The sequence below is a fragment of the Megalops cyprinoides genome, chromosome 14 (assembly GCF_013368585.1).
Source record: "Megalops cyprinoides isolate fMegCyp1 chromosome 14, fMegCyp1.pri, whole genome shotgun sequence".
Lineage (NCBI taxonomy): Eukaryota > Metazoa > Chordata > Actinopteri > Elopiformes > Megalopidae > Megalops > Megalops cyprinoides.
In genome coordinates this window covers 24,667,885-24,695,854 of record NC_050596.1, presented here as the reverse complement: position 1 = coordinate 24,695,854, position 27,970 = coordinate 24,667,885, and the positions used below count along the sequence as shown (strand labels likewise).

The 27,970-nt window shown below is 48.1% G+C and overlaps 1 protein-coding gene across 2 annotated transcripts; it reads left to right on the top strand.

Annotated features, from left to right (window-relative positions):
- The first annotated feature begins 49 nt into the window (after positions 1–49).
- On the top strand, positions 50–27,691 carry ankrd44 (ankyrin repeat domain 44). Of its 2 annotated transcripts, none has more exons than XM_036544869.1 (28): positions 50–634; positions 6,362–6,445; positions 7,457–7,535; positions 7,953–8,023; positions 8,757–8,957; positions 9,205–9,292; positions 10,091–10,233; positions 10,517–10,729; positions 11,157–11,235; positions 12,127–12,241; positions 12,699–12,781; positions 13,542–13,605; positions 13,889–13,957; positions 14,332–14,472; positions 16,832–16,897; positions 18,100–18,211; positions 19,228–19,299; positions 20,291–20,492; positions 20,589–20,676; positions 21,095–21,212; positions 21,675–21,894; positions 22,228–22,315; positions 22,574–22,657; positions 23,077–23,222; positions 23,324–23,406; positions 24,055–24,137; positions 24,367–24,458; positions 24,861–27,691. In XM_036544869.1, the coding sequence occupies exons 1-28, from the start codon at positions 608–610 to the stop codon at positions 25,100–25,102; spliced, it is 3,153 nt and encodes a 1,050-aa protein (XP_036400762.1). In that variant the 5' UTR covers positions 50–607; the 3' UTR covers positions 25,103–27,691. The 2 variants fall into 2 exon arrangements, with proteins under 2 accessions (XP_036400762.1, XP_036400761.1); XM_036544868.1 differs by having other exon boundaries at positions 13,488–13,605.
- Positions 27,692–27,970: the final 279 nt, after the last annotated feature.

The following is a 27,970-nucleotide window of genomic DNA, read 5'->3' as shown; positions in this document are numbered from 1 at the left end:
GGGCAGCAATGTGTGGGCGCTCTGGGTGTCAGCGGGGCTGATAGTCGGCGATGACTCTCTGGGAGGCTGTGCAGCTGAGTGGAGGACAAGGAGAGAGGCATGAACTTCCTGTACGATCCGCAACTGCGAGTCTTTGCACTCAATACGCGCACAAACACAGGAAGGACCGAACGGGCTGAGAGAGTGGAGGGAGTGTGTCGCTGAGCGAGTGTATGGCAGAGTGAGAGGGACTCCGGGTGAGACTGCTGTAGATGCGGAGTGTTTACACCAGCCGGAGCAGCGTTCCCTCCCTCCCCTCCTCCCTCCCCGCTCGGCGCAGCGTGGCAGCGGCTACCGCGGTTCTCGCTTGCCGCAGATAGCGTCTGTAGACCCGGCTAAGGCTGAGGATACAGCCCGGGCCCTGAGAATATCTGCGTCGCATCAGCACAAAAAAGCGAACTCTCGATGCAGAATACATATTGCAGAAGAATTTTAATTGCATACGCCAAGAATCAAGGATTTTAATACACAAATTGGCTCGATAGCAAGCACCAATATTATTATTATTTTTTTAATTCTGCGTGATAAGACCCCGGAGCTTGGATGTGCTATTTAAGCTGACCGCGATATGGCTGTTCTCAAACTCGTCGACCAGGTAAGACATTTGCTACAAACTAGCCCGCTAGCTAATTTTATCGGTTAGCTAGCTAGTCTAATGTCTCAGACTATGTAGATATTACGTAGCTACACATTGAAATCAAGAGTGCATTTTAGGGGTGACGGGGGACGTCTGTGATTCTTCAGTGCGTTATATAAATGACAAGAAAAAAAAATCATTCCACCAACTAGGTAGGCTCGCCTGCTACAAGAAATTGTTTTTTTGGTAGCCGCTGCACAGTTGTGGTCCGTTATTCGAGGTATTGGATTTCGCAAACTGCTGCATGACGTCTGCTTTTTTTGCAAAGGTTGTGTTGCGAGCATAAGCAGCGGTGTTTTTTGTTGTATTTTTAGTTGTGCGCTTTGTTCTGTGCACTGTTTTAAAATTAGGACAGCGGATTCCGGGTTACTGCCTCGTCTGTTAAAGCCTTCTCTCTATTTCCGTCTCTGTGCACCCGACTCTCGTTCTGTTTTCACCTTGGATTTCCTGTCAGCGTTTCTGTGTCTAACTCTGACATTCTCTCATCTTGAAGCCTATAACTATTAGCACTAACTTGCTAGCTAATTATCGCAGTGGCGTCATACTTGAAGCTGGCATGTGTTGTATGCTTCATATTTCCATGACATTTTATTAATGTTCTGAATTAGACAGCTTGCTCTTGGCTCTCATTGTTAAGACAAGTTCCTCTTTTGTCTCTCTTCCTTAATTTTTTAGCAAGTCAGCTAGCTAGCGTTTAGAAGTTAAGAAAAAAATGTCTGTTATTCACCAGTGGACCACGAAAGACTGAAGTAGCACAAGCAGACCGTGTCCACAACATAAAACGGGATGCTCGTAGCTGAGGTGAACGCCAAGTTCTTCTGGCGTCGTTTTTACTGCACAGAAGAACCGTTTTATTAAGATGAAATGTGTACACTTCCACATTGTAGTTAACGGATGGCCAGTCTCCCTAGAACTGTAGAGCTGAATTGTTTGTTATTTTATTATTTAGACTGAAAGATTGGCTTGTAGATAAATATTAATTTTAGAAATTGTGCCTGCAGCGGCTGCAGGCGAGCGCGAAGGGAAAGGGGAGCGGTGGGGGTGCAGGCGGCCGAAACTTGAACAACTTCCTGCGCTCTTCCTCCCTGTCAAAAAACTGCTTACACCGAAGCGAAACCGAGCGAACAGATTTAAACTCTACTATACCTTACTCATTCAGATATGACACTGCTTGATTTTAAAATCATTTTGTCTTCCCTCCACGTCCGAACTCAACTGTGTTAGAGCACCGTATAACCCCTTAACATGTATTTTTTGGGGCCCATGTCTCTAAATCGTACCCACGACTGATGGTCCTGGGTTCTACACAGTTGCCCTGGAGAAAAGAGACAGAGTAATTATGAACAGACTAATCCTCTGCTCTCATCACCTGCAGTGTATGTAGATAGCATTGATCCTAGATAAGTTTTAGTTTTTTTCCCACAAGATAGCTGGGAAGAGTCTTTGTGTGGGTCAGTTGATCTTGGATCAGTGTTTAACAGAACACCACCCATTTCCTCTCCTCCATCCTCGCTGTCCTCATCTGTCCGTCCATCTCTTTCTTCCTAGTTTGTCCTTCCCTGTTTCAGCTGTCTTTTGTTTCCTGTGTGCGTATGCATGTCTCTCAGCGCAACACAGACAAAGCAGCATGTGTGTAGCCTGTCTCTGGCCTTAAGGAAGCAAAGAGGCCTGTTTGGTTTTGTTTTGTTTTCTGTTTTTTTGGTCATCATTCACTGATGTTGATGTTGATTCAGGTCCCCAGCAGAGGAGGGGTTAAGGGGATCATGGCAAAAGAGACAGCAGTCACAGGAAACGAAACATGTCTCGGAGGTTCAGGGAGCGTGAGAAAACATATTGGGTGTAGTAAGGCAGTGCATGTGTGAGAGAGAAAGACGAACAGCTACAGTTGGGATTTGTTTATCAGCATATCAGTTGAGCAGACCATGCAGACTGTGCAGATACAGAACGTTGTCTGTACTCCTATCTGTGCCTGCGAATCTGCGTGCCATGCATGACATGCACAGTCGTGCGCGATTGCACTCCTGTGTCACAGTGAGGAAGCGGGGCGTCCGTGGGTGTGTGTCTGTGCAGGAGAAGAGCGCACACCCGTGTGTGTTTGTGCAAGGGTAAAGTTCGCCGTGATAGCTCGGTGCAGTGTGCCAGAGAGGAAAGGCACAGGAAGTTGTTGGGTCTTGACGTCTCTCTTGCTCTCTCTCTTTTGCTCTCTCTCTAGCTGTCCCTCTCCTTTCTCTCGCTCTCATACACACACGCACATGCACACACATGCACACACACACACACACACACACACATGCACACACACACACACACACACACACACACACACACACACACACACACACACACACACACACACACACACAGAGTCTTTCTCTCTCTCTCCCCCACTCGCTTTGGGCACTTAACTCACAATGTTCACAGGCACAGAAAGAGACAGGGTGTGTGTGTCTCCATGATGTATGTATCCTTCCTGTTTTTTACTCTTTATTTTTAACGTCAGATTTCCTGTGTTGAGATTGCACTACGTCACTGGGAGAACCTTGAACACACACACACACACACACACACACACACACACACACACACACACACACACACACACACACACACACACACAGTCTCTGTCTCTGTGACTCTGAGGAAAACATAGTCACGCGCAACTGGATTTAAATTTTCCAATTCATTTATAGTAGCACATCAGCAGCTTCTTATTTCCAAGCTGTGGGGGTGGAGAGCTGCACATCTGAGCAGTTCCTCAAGCCCACAGCACTGCACCTGGCTTACAGGGGGACTGTAATAGGCAAGCACACACTTCGGAAACCAAGCGGAATAGACCGGAATAGCAGTATGTTAGATTTTTGCGTGTCTGAGGAATGAAAACAGTGATTATCTGATGGAAGAAGTCACTGAACACAAGCCAGAAAGACCAGAGAGGGAGGAAGAGGAAGGGGGGAGCACCTTGTAAAATGTTGTTGGAATGTGAAGGACTTCATTGGCCTCTGAGGAAGCCAGTGATTGGATGCCACTAAGGGGGTGGGACTTACTCTGTGCTAGTTGGCTCCACAGTAGGGTGCCTCTTCCCCATTGGGTGAAAGGGGAGTTTGTGACGCAGTGATTGGCTGTCGGGAGTGGGAGAGCAGGGAGGAGGGAGAGTGTTGTGTGTGTTAACAATGGGCTCTGTGTTTGAAGGGCTTGTTTGTCAGTGAGGAGTAGTGTGGAGTTGGGAATGTCCTCATTTGAGAAGGGGCCACGTCCTCGCCCCCACTCTTCCCCGTGCCACTGCCTCCTCGTCGCCATGATGCTGTCATCGCGCTGACACAAGCATTGTCGGGGGCTTCAGCCAGCTCTTTTCTGTGTGTGTGTGTGTTTGCGCGTGAGTGCGTGCGTGCATGTTCATGCCTGTATGTCAGTATCTCTGTTTATGATGGTGTGTGCACGTCTGTGTGTTTGCCTGTATATGTATATTGTATATCTGGTGTGTGTGCGCATGTGTCTGAAAGGAGGGATTGTGTGGTAGACATTGTAATCACTTGTGTGGCCCTCCCAGCTAGGCCGCTGTATTTCTGTAAGATTGCAACAGCGTCACTACGGCATGTGCTTGTTTCGCCACTGTGTTGCGGCTGTGTGTGTTTCATTCCACCCCCCCTCCCATAGGATCCATATTGCAAAAGAAGTCTGGTTTCATGGGACTTCCTCCCCCAGCAGAGGGGAAGTTTATTATCGATGTGTGAGTGAGAGAAAATTCAGGCAGCCTCATCTTAAAAGCTCCTATACCTCTCACTTCCAGCAGAAAATTCCTGCCAGCTTCCATAATTGACTGCCACACACATGCCTATATGGCTGGTTTGATCACAGAGGAAGGGCGGGGGTGAGGTAGCACCTACCTTTCTGCCTCTGGACCCTCACTGACCAAAGATGGGTGTCACAAACAATCATTATTCCTGAGCACATTCTCACTGTATCCACCTGAGAGGGAGAGACCGACTCAGACTATGATATGAGTCATTGCTCTTTGCTGGGTGACAGTGTGTGTGTGTGTGTGTTTTGTTTGGGGGTTGGCTTTAAGAGGATATAGTGATTCTGCATTTAAGAAGCGTGTAGTCAGCCCATTTTTGTGCATGTGACTGTGTGTGTATGTGCGTGTTTCTGCCTCTGTATTTGTGTGTATGTATGGGTGTATGTGCTTGTGCGTGCGCCCGTGTGTGTGTATGGATGAATGTGTCCTTGTGTGTATGCTTTCGTGTTTGTGTGTATGTGTAAGGATGAGTGAGCTTGTGTGTGTGTGTGTGTGTGTGTGTGTGCGTGTGTGTGTGTGTATGAATGAGTGAGCTTGTATGTGTGTGTGTGTGTGTGTGTGTGTGTGTGTGTGTGTGTGTATGAATGAGTGAGCTTGTGTGTGCTGTGCCTTTGAGCGGAAGTGAAAGCGTAGTCTGAGCTTCCTCTGTCATTTCTGAGAAAGGAAGGAAGAGAGGCAGGGGGTGGGGAGAGTCCATCAGTCTGCTGTAGAGGTGATGAATATCTGTCTTTTGTTGCATCAGCCATGTGGGGTATCCAGTGCCTTCACACCCTGAGACTACAAATTGGAAATGCTGACCATGCTAGCACCCAAATCTCGTTAGCCTCTAAAAATGGTGGTTTCCTGTGTGCTCTCTGCTGAGTTCGGTCTAGAAGTTCCTGATTCTGTGTTATAACTGATGCACTGACACCTGATACGGTCTGATCTTGATTGCAGGTCTGTCTGGGCCATTAAATGGAGGCATATCAGGCTGGTTAGGTAGACATTGTGTTGATCAGAGACAGGTTTTTATCGCTGCACTACAGAATCGCCCATTGTCTGCAACTTCCTCAATGAATGGCATTTCTACCAAAACCTTTTGTTATAGGAACTGATGATACCTTTTTTTACAATCAATTGTGTGAATGATGTTTCTGTTTGACTCGGATGTCAATAGATCTTCCTTCAGTCCTCAATAATTCACCAAGGCGTGATTCAGCTGGTCTCCCAGGCGACAGGAAGAAGGTGAATTGCACCAGGCTGTTTCAGATACTACAGTGATCTATAAATATATTCCACTGTGCCATCTTCTGGTAATGTCAGCAGTGGTTCCGCGAGGCACCGTTATCATGCCTGCATTAGAGGGCTGGGGTGTGACTTGTTTTTAATGTGTGTGATTTTTTTTTTTTGGTCAGTGGCCGTGGACAGGATGCAGGGATTTGGAGTGCTGGGGAAGCTGATAGTGACAGACAGCCTGCTGTGCTGATAGTCAGAGGGAGAGGAATTCATTCATATTCCTATCGACTGAGACATGGGTCCTGCTATTGATTATCTCCTGAAAGACGAGACGGTGTCGACTCTATCGGGTATCGCCTGAGAGAAAGGTTCACCTGCTACAGTTTCTAATTCAGTGGTTGAGGGCCAGACAGTCCTGGTCTTATTGAACACTGTTCCTACAAGGGGTCCCTGATGAAATAGTTGGAATTGAAACAGTAAAATTAGAATTAATTACTAATCTTCTTTCCTGAAAGTTCGATTTAGTGCAGATCTCTGTGCAGTGGACGATTGTGTGAATCACTAGCTCCCCTTTGTAAACAGCGTTTTTGGGGGTGTTTAGGGGTGGGTTTCAGTGTAATACAGGAGTATTTGCACATGGCCACTGCATTCCTGACTGCCCTCTGGCTCCACAGCCTCCACTCATACAGGCCATCTTCCACGGAGACCCCGAGGAGATCCGCATGCTCATCTACAAGTCCGAGGACATCAATGCCCTGGTGAGACTGCGCCTCCCCCTACTCCCCCCCACTCACCCCTCACTGCCCAGCACAGCCATTCCCTTCACTCTCACCCCCCAGGCTTCCCTGCGCTCGCTAACTGCTAATCGCTAATCGCAGTGTGGGGGCTGGTAAAGGCAGTGTCAGCTCGACGCTGCATTTGCGTCATCGCTAAAACGAAGACGCCCTGAGGCTTTGTACCCCTCTCATCTCCCGCAGACAAGTTTTCTTGTGCAGTTGGCCGTCCCTCTCATGGTGAGGCCAGTGTCACACCAGCAACAGGATAGTCCCACTTTGCTGAAAAGGCAACCGTTTAGAGGGGACAAAAAAAGGAACTGGACCTTGTTTTTCTGGACATCTGTGGCCAGCGCACTGATTTCAGGGTGCGCCAGCCAGCTAGCCTAGTCATCAACATGTTGACCCCTTAGAAACCCTCCAGCCAATCCCATCAGAACTTGCTGTCTCTGCCTCTTGCACGTGCTCAGTGTTCAGACGGGCGCCATCACTTGTTATTTGCTCAGCAGAAGCAGAACGGAAGCCTTATCCCGGGCGATGTGCAGTGGTATGCAAAGAATAGTATAAGAGGCACTGAATAGCATGGCCCAGTCTTGGCACACAGTGAGATCAGACAAGCCTCATTCCATCTCTCGCTCTGTCTTATTTGCTGTGTGTACCTCCTCTTTTGTTCTGTCTCAGTTCTATTTAACTGGGTTACATTCCTGTGCAAATTGCCAAACCCATCTTACTTTAATAATAATTTTCATTATCACTGATTCTGTTCACACCTTTGGCTGATTTATGAAAACTGTCAGTGAATGGGCTATAATGTCATACACAATGTTTTTGAAAATTTTTCCATGGTTTATTACATCAGAGTGCCCCAGTGTTCAGTTTTTTTCTTCCTGAGGCATGATAGTTCTGTCATTCTTTTGTGGGCTGCTGTACGTCTGTGCCCATTGGTGACTCACTGTGGCTCCACCTCCCTCCCTCTCTCCCCTTTCTCCATTTTAGGATGCAGAGAAGCGCACCCCTCTTCATGCTGCGGCTTTCCTCGGCGATGCTGAGATCACAGAGTTACTCATCCTCTCTGGTACTGTCCTTCCCTCCGTCTCACCCTCTCTCCCTCTCTCTCTCTCTCTCTCTTTCCCCCCCTGTTAGGCATGGTCAGTATCATCGCTGCGTACCGTCTAAACCAAGAAAGTGCAGTTTCGGCTCTGCTGGTTCTGTCTCAGCTGTTTTATATTCACGTCGGGTAGGAAGTCACCTCACCTGCTGCTCCAGGTGCAAGTCAGTTACAAGTTCAAAAGGAGCTCTGATACCAGCGGGAGTGGGGGCCCTCACAGACTGGAATTGACTGCCCCTGCCCTGAGAGGTTTGGAGCGGGATCCCCTTAGCAGGACTGTAATAAGTCCCCCCTGTAGTGAGGAGGTTTGAGCCGTGTTACAGTGCAGTGGAATTGTCTCTCTCTTGCTTTCCCTCTAATGACACGCAGCCTCTCTCTCCGTAGGGGCTCGTGTCAATGCCAAAGACAGCATGTGGCTGACTCCTCTCCACCGGGCCGTGGCATCTCGCAGCGAGGTGGGCGGCATCCACACGCACACACACACACACAAGCACACACCCGCAGGGACACGCTAGCCCATACCTGCTCACTCTGACGTTCGCTGACACACTGGCCACTATACGCCGGCACACACTGAGACCGGCTGAGATTCACCATTGCACACTCCAGCAGGCGCTTGCTGTGGCACGACTGTTTGCACCCGTGTCGCCAGAGCCCTGTGAATCTCTGAGATTTTCAGACACATGCACTGATACACACTGACACTCACACTGGCAGGCAGCGTGAAGTACCTTCATACATACAGGCACACACTGAGACTCCCCTGTACTCACACTGATATAAACTGACAGGCTCCATGGTCTCCTGTACTCACACACACTATACTCTAAAACAGTTTTGTGATAGATATTTTTAAGATATTTTACATGTGCAACACCTCATATTAGCCTCTGCATGTATATTCATTTCTGTGCTGATGTTATTAAGTGGTAATAAAGTAGGAGCGGTTGAAACGGTTAGTGCATTGCTAATATGTGTGGGAGAAAAGTATGTGAAGTAGTTAGCTTCTACATGTGTTCAGCGTATTCATGTATGTGTAGGTGTGTGTGTGTCCTGTGTCTCTTGCGTGTATTTGCTGTGTCTCATGTATGCATTTCCTGTGTCTCGTGCGTTTCCAGTGTCTCGTGTGTTTCTGGTGATTCATGCATGCATTTCCTGTGTCACACGCGTGCGTTCTCCGTGTCACAGGAGGCGGTCCGGGTGCTGATCCGCCACTCGGCCGACGTGAACGCGCGGGACAAGAACTGGCAGACCCCCCTGCACGTGGCGGCCGCCAACAAGGCTCTGCGCTGCGCTGAGGTCATCATCCCGCTGCTGAGCAGCGTCAACGTGTCCGACCGGGGGGGTCGCACCGCCCTGCACCACGCTGCCCTCAAGGGGCACACCGAGGTACGGCAGCCTGCCTCACACATAATCACACTGACAACCTTATCATTCACTGATACAGTGAGACTCTCAGATACACTCGCGTAGGGACATCATACTACTAATACAGTGACACTTACACTTCACACAGCCTCACATACAAACATGGGTCTGCACTGACTCAGATGCACAGAGTGACTCGCAGACATTGAACCACACTGACTCACAGGTGACCATGTGCTTTGACTCCCTCTGTTTCTCTCCTTCCCAGATGGTCAACCTGCTCCTGGCCCAGGGGGCCAACATCAACGCCTTCGACAAGAAGGATGGCCGTGCTCTGCACTGGGCAGCGTACATGGGTGAGACAGAGATCTGACATGATCTCATCTTGCCACATTTTGAAATATCGCATAAGATATGATTATATGTCATTCCTCAGTAATGCATTTGGTAGCAGTGTAGCATAATGGTAAGGAGTGGGTCTCATAACCAAAAGGTTGTTGGTTTGAGTCTCACACTGCTGCTGTACCCTTGGGTGAGGTATTTAACCCGAAATTGCCTGGGTGAATATCCAGCTGCATAAACGGATTGTAACCTACATAAGTCACTCTGGATGAGAGCATCTGCTGAATGACAATAATGTAATTGTAAATGTTTATCAGGATTTATTCACATGGCATTAATATTGGTTGTCCAAAATGTACCGTCTCAACTGTTCAAAGGAAGCAGGTTAGAAATCAACAAAGCGGACAGTTTTTGTATACTACTATTCATAGTAGCTCTTAAATTAGCCTCTTTGTTGAGGTGCTGTGTGACATTAAAATGGACCCCTAAGGCGCACTGTGACATTTTTATAGATGTTGTCAGTTTTCTTGTTTGTATAAAAATTGAAGCGGGTACATTTAAGACACAGGGAGTACCTTATAAATAACCCTGCATATGTTTCATTGTGTAAACTATTACACAGAATTGTTTGGTATGCTAACAAAGCTGCTTTTGACTTTTGACGTTTGTTCTGAGAGGGAGTTCAGCGGTGCGTTTGCATCCAGCTGGATGTTTGAGGGTGCTCCGCTCTTCATAGGGTTTGGGGACCCTGGTTTTTATTGGGGATTGAGAAGAGGAGGATGTTTTGATCTCCCTCGCGTCTCCCCCTGCAGGTCACCTGGACGTGGTGTGTCTGCTGGTGAGCCAGGGTGCGGAGATCAGCTGCAAGGACAAGCGCGGGTACACTCCCCTCCACGCCGCTGCCTCCAACGGGCAGATAGCCGTGGTCAAGCACCTCCTCAATCTGTCAGTAGAGGTACTGAGACCGTCACAGTAACCCTCCTCTTTTACTCTGATATGTATTGACACACTGCAATATATATGATGCATGTTGACGTTCTACAGCATTATGGCACGCGGTATATTATGAATATGGCTAGGGGGTGTTGTTAGACATGACGCGGCGCAGAGGACTCAGCAGCACTGACGTATTCTTTGTCTGTGTATCTGTGTGTATCTGTGTGTGTATGTGTGTGTATGTGTGTGTTTGTTTGTGTTTGTTTGTTTGTGTGTGTGTGTGTGTATGTATGCACATGAAGATTGATGAGGCCAACGCCTTTGGAAACACGGCCCTCCACGTGGCCTGTTTCAACGGGCAGGACGCGGTGGTGAGCGAGCTGATCGACTATGGGGCCAACGTCAGCCAGCCCAACAACAAGGGCTTCACCCCCCTGCACTTCGCCGCTGCCTCCACCCATGGCGCCCTCTGCCTCGAGTTTCTGGTCAACAACGGGGCCGACGTCAACGTGCAGGTGGGCCGACGGCACAGCCATCTGCCTCTGACTGCCTGTCTCTCTCTCTCTCTCTGTCTCTGTGCTGCCTGTCTCTGCTCTGGGTCTGTGTATCTGAAGCTGTCTCTGTCAGAAATTTCCTCTTCCTTTTCCACTTGTTTCTGTCTGTCTCCGTCTCATTATTTTGGTTTTTCAACTCTGACAAAGTCTTGTGGTCCTTACATAATATTAAGCTGGTCTTCCATTAAAAATAACATATTGTGATATTGCCTATCTGTTATAATATGTATATGTCAGTACTGTAAATCTGTTTATCTGCTGTGATCTGATGTCTCTCTCGGTCAGCTGTACTCCTCTCTGTCTTTAAACTAATATCAACAGCCAAGCCTTATGTACAATACAAGTTTAGGTGATACTGAGCATCTCCTTCCCTCTGTCTTTTCCTCAGAGTCGCGACGGGAAAAGCCCTCTTCACATGACTGCGGTCCATGGGCGCTTCACTCGCTCCCAGACTCTCATCCAGAATGGTGAGCCCGCTGGCTCCGTGTGTGTCAGAGTGCAGAAGTGTGTGCAAGCCAAGGTCTGAGTAGCGGAACAGCTGTCTCATAACAGCCGACCTTTGTGGAGGTTTTGATTGTGATGCTGACTTATAAGCCCATACAAGGTAGCTGACAGAAACAAGAAGACCAATGTCATGAGTCAACACCTGTCCCTCAGTGATGACTGTATATCTGAGCCAGGTGGTTTACTGAGAGTGCACAAGTGTAGTCCTTGCATCTCAAATTTTTGTTCTGTGTGTGTGTGTGTTTGTGTGTGTTTGTGTGTGTGTGTGTCTGTTTGTGTATGTGTATGTGTATGTGTGAGAGGGAGAGTAATACAGTGATGGGCCAGTGATGGGAGTATGGGGAATGGCTTACCCACAGTGGAATCAGAGAGTGAGGGACAGCAACCTGAGAGAAAGACAGTAGCACAGAGATGTGGCAAGGATGGGAGTTCAGGGAGTGGCATGCTCACAGTGGAATGCCAGGGTGTGGAGGGCAGGAATGTGCCAGATGCTTAGATGGACCCAGCCCCAGATCTACCCCTTAATTCACTCTCCCGTTTGGTATGCAATTATGCAGTCCCTTTGTGTTACCCACACACACATGCACATGCAGACCTTCATAGAAACTCGTCTGTGCTCTTGTGTATGTATAGTTTGGGTAGAGAGTTTGCTGTGTGTGTGTGTGTGTTTCCTAGAAACTGTGATATGTGTGTATATACTGCATTTGAGGAGGTGGAAAGTATGTTATAAGTATGTTATAAGGTGGGATGGTATGTACAGTCCTTAATGATAACTGGGAAGCTGCAATGTGAGTACAATGTGCTGTAGGTGGTATGGAGTCAGACGGTGTGTGATAATGTATTTGCATGTCTAGGTGGGGAGATAGACAGTGTGGATAAGGATGGTAACACTCCTCTCCACATCGCTGCCCGCTATGGTCATGAGCTGCTTATCAACACTCTCATCACCAGTGGAGCTGACTGCACCAGGTCCGTTTGTCTCTCTGCCTGTCTGTCTGTATTTGTCCTTTACTTACATGCCGATACCAACATTTGGTATGTTTTTTCTTGTATAATTAGGGCTGGCAGAACTCAGCATTTGTTTTCATCGATACAACCGGCTTTTGAGACACTAGCTTTTTATAATTGTGGACATGCCTGTGAATCTGAAGCCAGTTTCTGAATTGCTCTGCATTGCCAGATACTGTGATTATTTCGGCAATGTGCTCAACAGGGTGTTGCTGCAGATGGCATTTCTTTAGTTAGCTTCAGTTACAATCTGAAATCAGGCACTGGCAAGCGAAAAACACTGTGCACTCAAAGACAAGAGTGAAAGCAATCTCCATGGCAAATGTGATGCTCAAAATTCAGCCCCTCCTCCACCTTCACCCTAACCACTCCTCCTTACTTCTCTTTTCCCCTCCACTACCCCCGATGCCCCTTACAGGCGAGGGGTACATGGGATGTTCCCCCTGCACCTGGCTGCCCTGAATGCCCATGCAGACTGCTGCCGAAAGCTGCTCTCCTCAGGTAACAGGGGACAGACTGAGCTGGGAGGTGGGAGGGTCAGTGGGAGGGGCTCTGGGAGGATGGGTACATTTTTAATCCTTCAATGCCAACTTTCTGTATTCAGAGGAGCTTCACCAGGACACAGCTGAGTGATCTGGGGGTTTGATTGTTGTCACAACTTATGCTAACAGTGCAATGTTAACGTGAAAACAGCAACAGCAACATGTTGATTCTCATAACTAGTTTCTAGCCTCACAATGCCAATGGCCACTTTGGACTTGAGCAGTTTACAAATGCAAACTTCTTATGGTGTTTTTACACCAAAATAAATGATTAAGAAACATTCTGAAATACAGTTCATTCATGTTTATTTGTCGTCTTTGAGACTTGAATGTGTCATCACCTTGCCAGGATGGCTGTCTTAAGAGTTCAGTATGCTTCTACTTACCTGCATGGATCTCAGCAGCCATCCATGTTGAATCTGGGCTTTTTAGTGTGGACAGCACCCTGGAATGCCTTCACGTCCATCAGTCTCTCTTTCTTTCTGCCTGCCTGTATCTCTGTGGGGTTTTTTTCCGCACTAACACCTGTCTCCTTTCTCCACCTCTCTCCTCTGTCCTGCGTCCGTCTGTGTTCCTGCGTTCTGGCTGTCCTGCTCTGCCTGTCTGTGTGTGGGCCTTCCTCCTCCTCCTCCTCCTCCTCTTCCCTGCGTCCGCCCTCCCCCCAGGACGGAAGTATAGCGTTATGTGCTCCCTCAGTAACGACTTGGTCCTGTCTGCAGGCTTCCAGATCGACACCCCCGACAGCTTCGGGAGGACCTGCCTGCACGCCGCTGCCGCGGGAGGGTGAGTCCACGTGTCCGTCTGTCCGTTACCTGTCTATCCCTCACCTGTCTTACCTGTTACTGTTTTGGGAGGAACTTTTTTGGTCAGTTACGAAGCCTACTGATAATCGTTTTCATTGTGAATTTGCCTGGACAAAACACTTCAGGTTTTCAGAAGGCTTGAATAGTGTGCTCTGTGTGGGATACCTCTCAGCAATCAGACCTTGAGCTAATAGTTCAAACTGATGTCATTCTTAGCACCTTTCCGCTCACCTCTCTCTCCTCTCGCTCTCTTTCTCTCACAGTAATGTAGAATGTGTGAAGCTGCTTCTCAGCGGTGGAGCTGACCACAATCGGAGGGACAACTGTGGCAGGTGAGGCCGAGAGGCAGGCCTGGGGCGGGCAGGTGTGACCTGGGGTGGCAGGAGGTGAGCGCAGGTGTGGCTGAGGGTGGGCAGAGGGAGGAGCAGGTGAGAGGGAGCGATAGATGGCAGTGAAGGGGAGTGGTGTGTGTGTTAAATTGTGCACTGTGTGAGTGACACTCCAGGAAACATGGTCCGTATCGCAGGCAAAATGCGGGTGTGCATTTGCGTCAGGTTCTATTTCTGTTAGGCCTGCAGTGGCCCTGTGTAGGTGTGTGTGGTTGGGAGTACTTCCTCTAAGTGCACTGACTCAAAGTGTGGACCCACTCCAGCTCCATATGAGTATATGAGTCAATGTGTGTGTGTGTGTGTCCGTCCATCCACAGGACCCCTCTACACTATGCTGCTGCCAGCCGCCATTATCAATGCTTGGAGACGCTGGTGTCGTGCGGGACCTGCATTAATGCCACTGACCAGTGGGGGCGCACTGCCCTGCACTACGCTGCTGCCTCGGATCTGGACAGGAGGTGAGGCAGGACCCCCTGTGCAGACCACACAATCTCACCTCTAAGTGCCTCTGACAGAGTGCTTACAGAGAGGACACCCTGATAACATCTGAAATGCAAATGCAACATGAGGCAATTTTTACTTCTGTAATCAGTATGTTTATTGCTCACAAGCTCAGAAATAAGATATGAAATGAGGGGGAGAGGTGTCCTGGAAAAAGTTGGTAAACCCCACACAGTCATTTTTGTACGAGCAGTTTAAGTATGAAAGCCACGTCAGTGGTAGGCTTGTCATGCAGTGACAAAATGAAAACGATAGTAAGTGGTTTATCCAGTTTTCTTGAAGAGTCAGAGAGAGATTTCTGTCTACAGTGAATTTGATGATGAGCAGATGGTCAGATAGGCAGAACAAAGGTGACTGAATGCTTGGAGCAGGTGGCTGGCGTAGAGAATGGAGCTGATGACCGTGTGCTCCGCTCCCACTAATCTCGTTTAATCTAGCTACTGATTTAAGGCAGATGCAGCCATCAGAGTTTCTACTTGAGCACTCAGAATTGTTTGCATTCCATGACTCTGGCATCTCCTCACGCAGGAAACCTGCGGAGTCACTCATTTCAGGGTCATGTCGGTGAGGTCACAACGGTTTATCAGAGCCCGCTTCTGTTAGGATATTTGCACGTTGTAAAAGGATAGTAGTAATCATGCACAGATACAGAGTAAAAACTGTATCAGTTCTGTCTAGACATACCTCAGGAAGAGAGGGCACGGGGTCTTTGATTCCAAGCTTACATAGATGAGGGGACCGTCGACACCCTTCTCATTCGCAGTAGTAGCATTTCCTTTGTGTCCTGTGTGCTAGTGAACTCAATGCAAAAGGGCAGTAATGCTTCACCTACTGGTGATGGCCATAGACATAATGGTTACTTTAGGTGAATGGGTTCAGTATAAGGTAATAGAGGGCATTCAAGATCTGGTTGGATTTTTATGCCCTATCAGTCATCAGACAGCTGCCTCTTAATAGTAACTGTGTTCCAAGATACAGATATAGATATGGAGTCCATGTGGCACTGCACTTGGCACTAACCAAATGGTGGCAGATTTGCATTCTGGGTGTGGCTGCTATTGAACATAACCTGGAATATCTAGTGGTGTAAGCTTATAGTATCTGAAATGTAAGATAGCTAAAAGCATTTCTCTGACTAAGCAGGCAGAGGGATGCAGTTGTTCAGCAGATGTTCGCGTGCATTTGTGCTGAGCAGCGGTGTAGAATTGTGCCGGCTAGACAGGATCCGGACAGCTGGAATCCCCCGGGGACTCGGGTGCGCATGGTGCTCCAGCCTCCCTCACGCTCCCTTGCTATTTTAGACTGCGGAAAGGGGTGTGAAAGATGCCAAGCCAGCAGAACCGGCACGGGCCCGGGCTCTGTCATCGGACCCGAGCCCGTGCTGCAGGTGCCGTTTGAAAGATGGCGCTCTCAAGCGCGCTATTTGAGAAAAAAACGTTCAAATGCAGAACACTGAGCAGAAGGTGTGGTAATAGGTCATCTCTGCTGGTAAGGCAAATGATCAGCGGCGGATTGTCATACTTTGAGGGTGTCACCATATACCTTTAGTTTTTGTTGACCACCGCGAAGCTAATTCCGCTTTGCTGAATGTAAGATTGACCAAAGCACGCCTTTGTCCTGTTTGAACCTGTGGTTTTGGTGACAGCCTTCACTTTCAGGCACTGAAACTTTCAATCAATGAAAATGAGGTCAGTTACTCTCCTAAGAAGCATGAAGTGTTTACAAATGACCAATTAAAACTTTTAAGCCAAGAAGTGTATGTCATACAAAATATTTGAAGTCTGGATAGTAATTAACATAGCCAGTTACCGGAATAATTACGTTGACTAAGCCATTGGAGGATTGGAACCAAATTACTTGAGGGTAGTTATTATGTGACTTTAATCAAGTGATAGTACAGTTAATCATTTTCCGTCTACATTTGCCAAGAAACATCTTGCCCACAAAGTGCAGTGGACTGTGAATGGGAATTTGAGAGAGCCGGTGATTGAATAATTGCTTGGGAATGAAAAGCAGCGAATGGCCCTTCATGCCCTGAATCTGAGGCCCTTTATTGAGTGAGGGTTGTCAGAACTGAATGAGTCAGACAGTGAAGCTGCCCTTGGTGCAGCCTACCCAGTTGCCTTAAGTTTATGCTGCTGTACAGTGGCTATAGGTTGAGCCAGTTGTATGAGGCCCCACCTCAGAAGTTAATTTCCTATAGGGCCTCTAGTATGGAAGTCAGGTGAGCGTGTGGCCAGCGCTGCAGTGTGACATCAGAAGGCGGCGCGTGTCCTGAGTGTGTGTGTGTGTGTGTGTGTTGTGGTTGGTCCGAAGGCGGCGCGTGGCCCTGGAGCCGGAGAGCGAGGGAGTGCAAGCGGAGAGGGAGAAGGAGGCGGCACTGTGAGTCAGCCGGGGAGAGGGGGGGCCCCCGACCCCAAACTCCCGCCCTGAGCCCGCACTGCACTAACACACCCCCCCACCGCAATCTCACGTCTGTCTGTCTGTCCGTCCGTCTGCCTGTAACATCAGCAGCTCATGTGCTAGTACAAGCAGCTCCTCTAGTGCGCTGTGTCGCCCGCGCTGCTTTTGGGCTGACACATTTCCTGTAACGGACAGAAACAATCCTCTTTCCTCCCATTTCCCTTTAAGTAGCCTCCCTTATAGACTGCAAGGGCAGTGCTTGGCAGTACAGTAAAATGTGTACGTCATAGTAAATACATTTATGTTTACATTTATTCAGTTGGCAGACGCTTTTATCCAAAGCAACTTACAAGTGAGGCAGAGTACAACACAAGCAAAAATCCATAAGGAGTGAACAATATTAGAAGCGCTGCATGACCAGGTTTGACTGGTTGGCCAGAAAAGATAAAAGATAAGTAAAAATATGTCAGTCATAGTAAATAATAAGTAGATAAGTGCTAGTAGAACAAGTAAATATGTTCAAGTGAAATCGTTTATGTAGCACAGTACACTTGATGTCCCCATAATGCTTATTACCCAGGTACTACTGTTCTTGTGTGGATGCAGTCCCCGGTTTGTCCGCATAATAAACGTACCTACCTGTTATCACAGAGCCAGGGTTTGCTCGCTCCCATGGCGAATGAGCGTTGAGCTGGGCTGTGCTTTTTCGGAGTCTGTAATGCTGTGCGTGTTAGATGTAGCACTTACTCACATCGGGTCACACGTCGAGCTCTGCCGTGATGGATGCGCGCAGCACCCGCATGCTGACCATGTGCTAACCCCGTGTGGAGTGCCGAGGCTGCCTGTGTCTCATGTGTGCACGCACACACACACGCACACTGCTGTGAGCGCTCAGTCACACACGCTCTCATGCACAGTTTCATCCTCGAATGACAGGCTTTGCTGAAACCCCCTGCCTCTGTGTTTTTCCCTCTCCGTGTCTGTCCCTGTGTTTCTGTCTCTGCCCATGCAAATGTGACTGTGGGTGTTTTTTATGAATGGTTTTGTCTGTTTGCAAACATGCGTCTGTGTACGCTTCTCTCTCTCAATGTGTGTGTATATGTGTGTATATGTGTGTGTGTGTGTGTGTGTCTGTGTGTGTGTGTGCACTTCTTTCTGTGCATGGTTATGTGTGTGTCCAGGTGCCTGGAGTTCCTGTTACAGAGTGGGGCTACATCCTCCCTGAAGGACAAGCAAGGCTATAGTGCCATCCACTACGCTGCTGCCTATGGTCACAGACACTGCCTGGAGTTGGTGAGAATGAAATGCACACACACACATCAAGGCAAACGTAAATGCAGGGTGGAGCTGGGGAAATGCACAAAATGTGAAACTGTGACTGACATCAGGTGATCCAGGGAAGCAAAGATTTCAACCAGTTTGAACCACCTGCTGGTAGAATCTGGTACTACACCCTGTAGGCCTTCTTGAACTTACTGAGGAGATTTTATGTACTTGAGTCGACAGATCCATCTACTCCAGGCCAACATATTCGTTAAACTCTGTAATGACTGACCTGATTTCTTACTCAGTGGCATCCTTTTCTGACCAAAAAAATGCCAGCATCTTTGGGTATGGAATATCAGTTAAATGTATTTCATGAAAATATACAAAACTATTATTTAGTTTGATTTATGTGAAACATTTTAAATTACAGAGTACTGTAGTTAGGGTTTTTGCATATACTGGCAACAAAGGCACAAGAGGAATTTGAATATCTGGAAGTACTCTTTTGATATGAAACATACTTAAATATTTCTAAACAACCAAATGGAATGTCTTTAAGATTAAACTCATTAGATCTTCCTTAGGCTGGACTGTCTCTCGCTGTCTTGTCTAAGGATTCTGTGTTAGTATGTTACACACAAGTGTTCAGTACTCCAAATATCACACAGGGTAGGGCAAAGCCAGTTTCGTGCCGAAAACCTGCCCGGTTAAATTTTCTTGTATGCATGACTGTGTATTGAGCCCAGATGGAGTTTAATATTAAATATTTCCTGCATGTTTAACAGGATACAACACTTTCAGGGGAATCCAGTAGATACAAGCAATATCCTTCAAGAGACAGGTGCAAAGCGGATTCCTGCACAGTCACTGCTGTATTGAGCAGTTGTTTTCTGTTGAATGGAGCCTGCCTGCCTGCCTGCCTGCTTAAGGCGTGTGGTACAGAGTTTCTGTGGCTTGCGGAGGGCCGGGACGGTCCAGCTGGAAAGCTAACCGCAGCGCGTGGGCTGCGCATTCTCACAGCGGGCTCTCCGGTTCCGTTTCAGCTTCTGGACCGAGACGAGACTCAGATGGAGGACCCGGGCTCTCCCAGCACCAGGAGTCCGCTCCACCTTGCGGTGAGGGAGGGGGCCGGTGTCAGTGTGCACAGCAGAGCCGGGTGTCCATTTAGTGTCCACCTCAGTCAGTGCAGACTGAAGAATATAGGAATATAGTAGATGGTAGTTTGGTAGTAGATGGTAGAGCTTTCATACCCCTCACAAGCCCAGCTGGTCCTCACACTAGGGGGCACCTTTGGGGTCAGCACTGTCTGGGTATAGATTTGGAACCGTTGATGATTTCTTAATCATTTATACAGGTATTTACAGGTAGGTGTTTACAGAAGTCATTTTGGTTAAGTATCTTGCTCTATGGTACAACAGCAATGCCCTACCAGGGAATCAAACTGGCAACCTTTTGCTGACAAGCCCTACTCCTTGGATACATAGACCAAACAGACATTCCTATCAAATAAATTGCTAATAATCATTATAATAGTAATAAACACATTTTTATTATGATTTTCTTTGAAATGGCTGTGGTGGACAAATTAAATCTAAATGCATGTCAGGCTCGGCGTGGTGTCGGTTTTTTGGTTGTTGGGTTTATTTCAGTCAAAAAATAATAGGCCAGAAATATGCTTTTTGTGATACTAAAGTATGAAATAGGATATTTGTTGAGCCTAAATTAGTTAACTGTGGTGTACAAAAACACGTTCCAACATGATACGTTCCATCCGTCTGTCATGAACTGTTATACATTGCATTCATTTAGCAGGCGCTCTTATCCAGAGCAAACTTCTGCAGAAGAGAACAGACGTGTATCCATCCAAGTTAAATGAGCAACAGTATCAGACCAGTGAGTTTGAGCACAACACCATTTAAGTACTACCACAAGTTAACCTATTATATGGGACATGACTTCTTCAGTGTTACAGGTGCTTGAACTTAAATACAAGAATACTACAATGTACATTAGTATTAGGGTGAAGCGTTGCGTTTGGGCTGTGGAAGAGTGATGTGAAGTGCAAGTGTTGAATATGTGGAGTAAACCGTCTTGCCCGCCCCTCAGGCATATCATGGCCACGCCCAGGCACTGGAGGTGCTCCTGCAGGGAGAGAGAGAGGTGGACCAGGGGGACGAGGGAGGGCGCACTCCGCTGGCCCTGGCGGCCCTTAGGGGCCACACTGACTGCGTCCACACCCTGCTGAGCCAGGGGGCGTCTCCCAGGAGTCGAGACACGGCTCGTGGGCGCACACCTGTGCACCTCGCAGGTAGGCCACTCGGCGTGCCGGGGGTAGATGATGGATGTGTCTCTGACAGCACTCTGCTCATTGGTTTTCCCAACAATTTCTCTCTTTTTTTTCTAGTGATGAATGGACACACATCCTGCTTGCGCCTCCTGCTGGATGACTCTGACAGTGCAGACCTGGTGGATGTCACGGATTCTCAGGGACAGTGAGTGCCTGGCCCCTCCTTCCCCTCTCCCCTTTTGTAGTCCTCCTCCATGTTCTCACAGGGAACTCAAATTTTCAATCATGCCAGTTCACCTAAGGTGCCATACGAAAGACAACGTGAACAAATAAACATTTTTACTTATTTGGGTGAAAGGACATTCATTACCCCCCCAGTCTCCTTCAGACTTGCACTACACTCTCTCCACTCTGTTCCTGTTGGTCCTGTTCTGACCGATACAAACACTGCTCCTCATGGTTAGATTGATACACATGCACTGCCTGTTCTGACTGTTACACACACTCTGTTCTGACTGTTACACACACACACTCTGTTCTGACCAATATGTACACTGCTCCTCCTGTTCAGATTGATACAGACACTCTCTGTTCTGACTGATATGAACACTGCTCTGCTCCAGGACTCCTCTGATGCTGGCGGTGGCTGGGGGGCATGTGGATGCCGTGTCTGTGCTGCTGGAGAGGGAGGCCAGTGTGGATATGGCCGACAACCAGGGCCTGACTGCTCTGCACCTGGGGGTGAGTGTTCTGCGTTTGGCTACTCTGCATTTGCGTGAGTGGGGAGTTCACCCTCTCCTTAGTCTGTGTGTGGTCAACAGTAGTATGGTCAGTTGCTGTGCGGCCTGTTGCATTGATGGTCATTTGCTGTGCAGTCTGTAGCAGTGATGATCAGATCTCCTTTTCCATTTTTTGTCTGGTCAGTAGTAATGGTCACCTGCTGTGTGGTCAGTAGCAGTGATGGTCAGTTGCTGTGTGGTCAGTAGCAGTGATGGTCAGTTGCTGTGTGGTCAGTGGCAGTGGTAGTCAGTTGCTATGTGGTCAGTAGCAGTAATGGTCACCTGCTGTGTGGTCAGTAGCAGTGATGGTCACCTGCTGTGTGGTCAGTAGCAGTGATGGTCAGTTGCTGTGTGGTCGGTAGCAGTGGTGGTCAGTTGCTGTGTGGTCAGTGGCAGTGGTGGTCAGTTCTCTGTGTGTGTGCAGCTGCTGTGTGGTCAGGAGGAGAGTGTGCAGTGTCTGCTGGAGCAGGAGGCCTCGGTGTTGCTCGGGGACTCCAGGGGCCGCACCCCTTTGCACCTGGCAGCTGCGCGGGGCCACGCCTCCTGGCTGAGCGAGCTGCTGAACATTGCCTTCGCCGAGCCACCCGCCCCGCCCCTCCGGGACAACCGGGGGTACACCCCGCTGCACTGGGCCTGCTACAATGGTCAGTAAAAATGACCCTGTATACCCTGTCTGTCAAGTCAAATCTCCAGCTCACTCCTCACCACTTTTCTGTCTTTGATCCATGTGTTGTGTTTATTGTGCTTTTCTTACATTTGTGTATATGTGTGCGTTAGTCCTGTTGGAGTGTTAAGTGACTGTCGGTGTATGGTGTCCTTTTCAAAACGTTTTATGTGAGTGTGTGAGTGTGTGAGTGTGTGAGTGTGTGTGTGTCTATCAGTATGACCCGGTCACATGTATTTCGCTATGAATAATGAAGTGTGCGTGTCTATAGGGCCCTGTATATGACAGTATGTGTGTGTGTGTGTGTTTCCAGGTCAGGAGGGTTGTGTTGAGGTGTTGCTGGAACAGAGGGTCTGCCGCTCATTTGAGGGGAACCCCTTCACCCCGCTGCACTGCGCTGTGTGAGTCCCTCTCTTCCTTTGTTTCTCTCCAAACCTGCACATCAGTGTCCCCAAGAGAACAGACCAGTGCCATCCACAACAAGGCAATGCACAGTATGGCATGCCAGTACTCATGTATGCGAGTACCAGTCAGACAAACGTGCAAGGAATATCAGTTTCCCTGGCTGACCACCACAACATATGAGCAAAGGGCTTGAAGGGAGGAGAGCGGTGACCTCTGACCCCATCGTTGATTGTCCATGTCCCTCTGGCCCTCAGCGTGAATGACCACGAGTCCTGTGCATCACTGCTGCTGGAGGCCCTAGGCCCTGACATCGTCAACTGCCGCGATGCTAAGGACAGGTACGTGACTCACGGATGAGCTTCTCCCCCTGCCACTGCAGCTTTAGTTTGAGTGGTACTGTGCCCCCCCACCCACTCCTGAAACATCTGCACACTCACTGCCTGTCTCTGTTCGGTTTTGGCTCTGGACATTCTTCTCCTTCACCTGGTCTTTGTATGAGACCGAGTCAAACTTTGACATTCTATTTTCTTGAAATTTTTTGTGGTGCTGTGCGCTTTGCAATAGGACTGAGCTCTCTGGAAAGCTCAACACACAGAACAGGGCATGCATTTCATTTCACAGATGTGAATCAAGGCATGACAAATATACCAAATTATCTTCACATAACATAAAAAACACACAAATACTTTCTGCAGTGCGTATTTGTTGGAGAGGTGCTTCACTGACTTATTGCTCTCTCTGTCTCTCTCTCCCTCAGGACTCCTCTTCATGCAGCTGCCTTCTCTGGCCACGTGGACTGCCTCCAGCTCCTTCTTGCCCATGATGCACCAGTAGATGCTGTCGACCAATCGGGACGCAGTGTACTGATGATGGGGGCGGAGCGGGGCAGCGCCGGTGCTGTAGGTATGAGCTCTTTGTGTGCTGTGAACTCTTGTTTTTACTGGACTGATCTAAGAGCAAACAGGGGGAAATACATTTTTGTCATCCTTTTCTTCCCCCTACAGAGGTGCTGGTGCGCAGCGCGAATGCAGACCTGAGTCTGACTGACCAGAACGGCAACACTGCCCTACATTTGGCCTGCAGTAATGTGAGTGACCACACGGGGGAGCACCCGCCCCACATTGCTCATGTGTGCAGTCACTACAGTGCAGTGTATAATTAGGCTTGGTGGGATTTGATTTATATTAAATTTTGTTTCCATGAAACTATAACTTATCCATTTGGGGGAAGAAAACAGCATTGTTTTCCATTCGTCTATACTGAACGACTCCATCCTTCAGCTCAGTCCAGAGTTTGTTTGGAGAAAACTCTAGTGGCACCAAGAAAAAAATATTTTAAGAATTTTAATGTTTTGTTTAAGATAAATGTCTCTGTTAGTATGGGGTGGCTTGATGTCAAATGTTGACAAAGAATTGGAAGTCAGAAATATAGCCTCAGCTCCCTCCTCAAAGTTTAACGCTGAAGATAGGGATATTTTTTTTACCTGCGGTGTTACATACCTGCGGTTTTCAGTTGGCATGGAGCTGCAATTTGCAACTGCTGTATCTTTGACAAGACTGTATATAATTCATCAGAGCACACCTGCAAGTAAAATCTATAGAGATCCTCTCCATCTTCTAACCTCTCTATTACAGTACAAAACTCCTCCTTCACCTTTACTCCTTCCTTAATGTTTCTTTATGCTTGCTGTCTGTACCCCTTTCACCATGTGGATCCCTCTCTCTCTCTCTCCCAGAGGAAAGAGGACTGTGCCCTTATCATCCTGGAGAAGCTGACAGACCCCGCCCTCATCAGCGCCACTAACACGGCCCTCCAGACGTGAGTGTCCGTCAGTGTGGTGTGAGCAGCGGTCCAATGCATTCAGATTTGTTTTGGCTCAGGACAGTAACTTTAAGTACCCTCTGTGGCTTGCGATTGTAACTGTAATCATCTAGGTTGACAGGTTTTGTTTTAAAAACACAGGAGTAAAAATAGAGACTGAAAAACTATAATTATAAAAACATATTTTTCGGATTGTTTTTGTGTGATTCACTCCTCCCTCCCGCAGGCCCCTCCACCTGGCAGCTCGGAGCGGTCTGAAGCAGGTGGTGCAGGAGCTGCTGTCCCGGGGGGCTAGTGTCCAGGTGCTGGATGAGAACGGTAAGCCTCTCCCAAACTGAGAACTGTGTCTGTGCTTACAGAGGCCGCGTGTCCCTGCCTGTCTGTATGCTACTTGGCAAGGAGATGCAGCAGTGGGCGTGGCATCTTCGTTTGTGCCTCTTCCCTCTTCTTCACCCAGCTGTGTGTACCCCTGCCTTCCACTGTTACTTCCTCCAGTCTCGTCCGTCCACTTTCACATCCTTGTACCTCTTGCCCCCCCCCCCCCCCCCCCCCAGTGTCCCGGCTGTCTTGGCTGGCTGTGTACTAATGGAATGCTGCTCTCTCCCACCCCTCCCCTCTCTGGCACGGTCCCCTGCCCCTTTTTCTTTCTCTCTCCTTTCTCTCTCTTTTTTCTGTCTCTCTCTCTCTCTCTCTCTGTCTGTCTGTCTCTCTCTTCCCCAGGTCTCACCCCTGCTCTGGCTTGTGCTCCTAGCAGAGAGGTGGCTGACTGCCTGGCTCTCATTCTGGCTACCATGATGCCTTTCTGCTCCCCTTGCAGCTCCGGAGCGCCCTCCCCTGGCTCCTTCCTGAAGACGCCCCCGCGGCCAGGGAAGGGCTCCAGGGAGGCTCGCACCCTCAGGGTCCCCTCAGGGACTCCCAGCGAGGGCACCACTGAGAACGACTCCGACTCCGAGACCTTCTGACCCCTGCTGGATGTTCTACCCACACCCTCACACACACACACACTTACACACACACACACACGCACACACACCCACACACTCACAAAGCTATTCACTTAAAGCAATGCCGGGCATATGTGGATTTGTATATAGCACCTTGCGATACAGTGCAGGGCAACAACCTCATAGTAATCTGTGGGCCGATTTTGGTACATTGACCATTAACATTTTTGACTTGTTAAATGTCAATTTTAATGCTTTTTTTCCTGACCCGGGGACCACAGAAAGATACATAATCTTATAAACTAAAGAATGATCTTTTTAAAGTTTAAAATGTACGTGTATATACGGTTATATACAGGTCCGACTGCAGGCTGCCTGTGACAGCCCTGTGGATGTTTATAAGCACAAAGCCCATAGCAGTATGTATATGGACGCATATTTCACACAGACACTGCATATGACAAGTATGATGGAGACAGACCCACACACACCGGATGTCCCCCTGTCCTTCCTGGACTTGCGGAGGAATGACCGCTCGGTCCCACACTGCGCCGAGCTGAACCCCGCCCCGGAACAGGAACGACGCGCCGTTTCTGGCTCAAGAATAAGGTGTTTCTTCCCCTCCGGACTGGGGACAGTGTGGATGTGAGATCAGTGATTTTTTTTTTCTTTCTCTCTCTCTCTCTTTTTTTCATGAAGCGGGTGGGTTGATTTTATTTCATTTCCTCATTTTATTTTCTTGGTGCTCTGACCAAAACAGGACCGGAAATGTGCGTTTCTTTGGCCTCACACTGAATGTCATATGCCTGGTTGCTTTGTGGTCCTGTTGCAGTCCTAGCATGCTAACGTGCCCCCAGCTCTTCTGCCAAAGCTGCCAAATAATAGTCTCTTGTGCCCAGGGGCTCAAAATGGTTAGCAAGCTGCAGAAATAGCTTGTCTGACTACAGCCCTGAATTTTGTTTTTAAGAATAATTTTGAAATTTTGAAGAAAAAAAATGTTCAGGTGCCATTGTATTTTGACCAAACAAGCCACATTGTCAAAGCTACCTTCTCTAATTCTCCAGAATGATTGTGAATGCAACAGATAGTTGGATTATGGATTATTGAACTGCTACCCCAGTAACATCACACACTATGGACCTCCCTAGACCAAGGTGCTCATGTGGCAGGTCTGAATGACCTCTGGTCTTAGGTCACATGATGTAATCTAGGTAAGGTCAGGATTGCGGTGTCGGACATTAGCAGTGTTGTGAAAGGTCAGAGACGGACACAGATGCATTCAGGTGCGGTCTGTATATCCCAGGGGTCCAAAGAGTTCTTTCTCAGCAGAAGCCAGGGGCTACCTTTCTTGCCTTACACGCACATACACACACACGTACACACACACACACACACACACACACACACAGTGTTGAGCACTCCTCATACAGTATTATCATTGTCACTGCCTCACAGAGCTCTCCCCCTAGAGTACAGAGAGCTCACCCAGCTGATGCTGACCTCTCGTTACTAAAACCGTCTAGCTTAAGAGAGAGAAGACCGCAGAAGCCCTACCTACACTTCGAAACCCCTTACCCAAAGGCCAGTGGTAACGAAGCACCAAGATTACTTCCATTTTGTTGACCGTGGGACCATACTCAAGAGCCCCTGTTTACCTGGAGTATGGCCCCTGTGTGTTCACAGTCAGGACCATTCGTAAGTTCATCAAATCCTGACAGCACACACCTATGACACGTACCCTGTGTCAGTGTCCATGTGGTTCAGTGCCTCGTACTGTAGGTTATGGGCTGTAGTGGATGTGAAGGCCCACTTTGGTCAATGCAGGGCAAGCTCACAAGCTCCAGTCCTGCATGGTATTTATTAACTGTTACATTATGGTACAAATCTTCAAGCACTTAATGTGTAATGGAGGTCCATTGTGGGACCACTAACTCCTCCCTTCCTATCTTGTCTGTCAGTGTCTAGCCCCTTGCCTGTCTGTCACCATTTGACCAGCGACGTGCCAGTCACTCTCAAACCTGTCTAGTGCCTTGTGTCACCTCTTTGTACTGTTTTTAATTTGTGCATTTTTAAAGCATTCGTTCGTTTTGTAGATATTTCTAGTGTGTATGTGAGTTTTCTGTTTCCATGTGAGAGACGCAAGGTCCTGAGGAGATGGGTCCCTGCTCAGACAGCGAAAAGGGCAAGTAGGTACTGCTGGAGGGGGCGTCCCACAGGGGTGTATGGTTTACCCAACTGCCTCTTCAAGCCTCCTTTCACCCCAGCCTTTCCGCTGCTGATTGGTCGGCCCATCTCTGCAGGAACACGTCACCTTTGTCTGAAACGTGTGTGCCTCTGCGTATGTGTGCAATAAGTCTAACTAAATGAAGTCATTTCCTTTTTTTTGTACATATGTGTCCATGTAAAGCAGGGACTAGTTCTGTAATGCGAAATCTCTTTCTTAAAAGGTACACCATTGTTTAAATAAGTAAAGAGAGAAAATTTGCTATTATTTGACAAAATAAAATGATGTGAGAGGATTGGAGGGTTTGCCAGTATTATGCCAGAGAGGGCGATGCCAGTCTTGACAATCTGCTCGTTGAGTGCCAGTGGTTAATGCCAGTTCAAATTGCAGTAGTTAAGGCTGAAGGCTGTTTGTCAGGTACATTTGGTCTGTTTTATATAAATTGTATAATTATAATATAAATCTCTGCTTTAACTGACTACTGTGTATTTCTTTTCATATACACATACGTTTCACAATGTGCAATTCAACCTTCAAACGTGCAGTGTTGACAGACATTTACTGTGTATACCTGAAATTAAACCTGAGAGAAGATCACCATTTCCAACCTCCCTAGGAACATAACAGGTGGAATTAAACTTCAAACAACAATCTAATTTAAA

Coding starts and splice junctions, on each gene's coding strand:
- ankrd44 (XM_036544868.1), top strand. CDS start 608: ATGGCTGTTCTCAAACTCGTCGACCAG. Junction 24,138..24,366: donor ACTAACACGGCCCTCCAGAC/GTGAGTGTCCGT, acceptor TCCCTCCCGCAG/GCCCCTCCACCTGGCAGCTC. Junction 24,459..24,860: donor CCAGGTGCTGGATGAGAACG/GTAAGCCTCTCC, acceptor TCTCTTCCCCAG/GTCTCACCCCTGCTCTGGCT.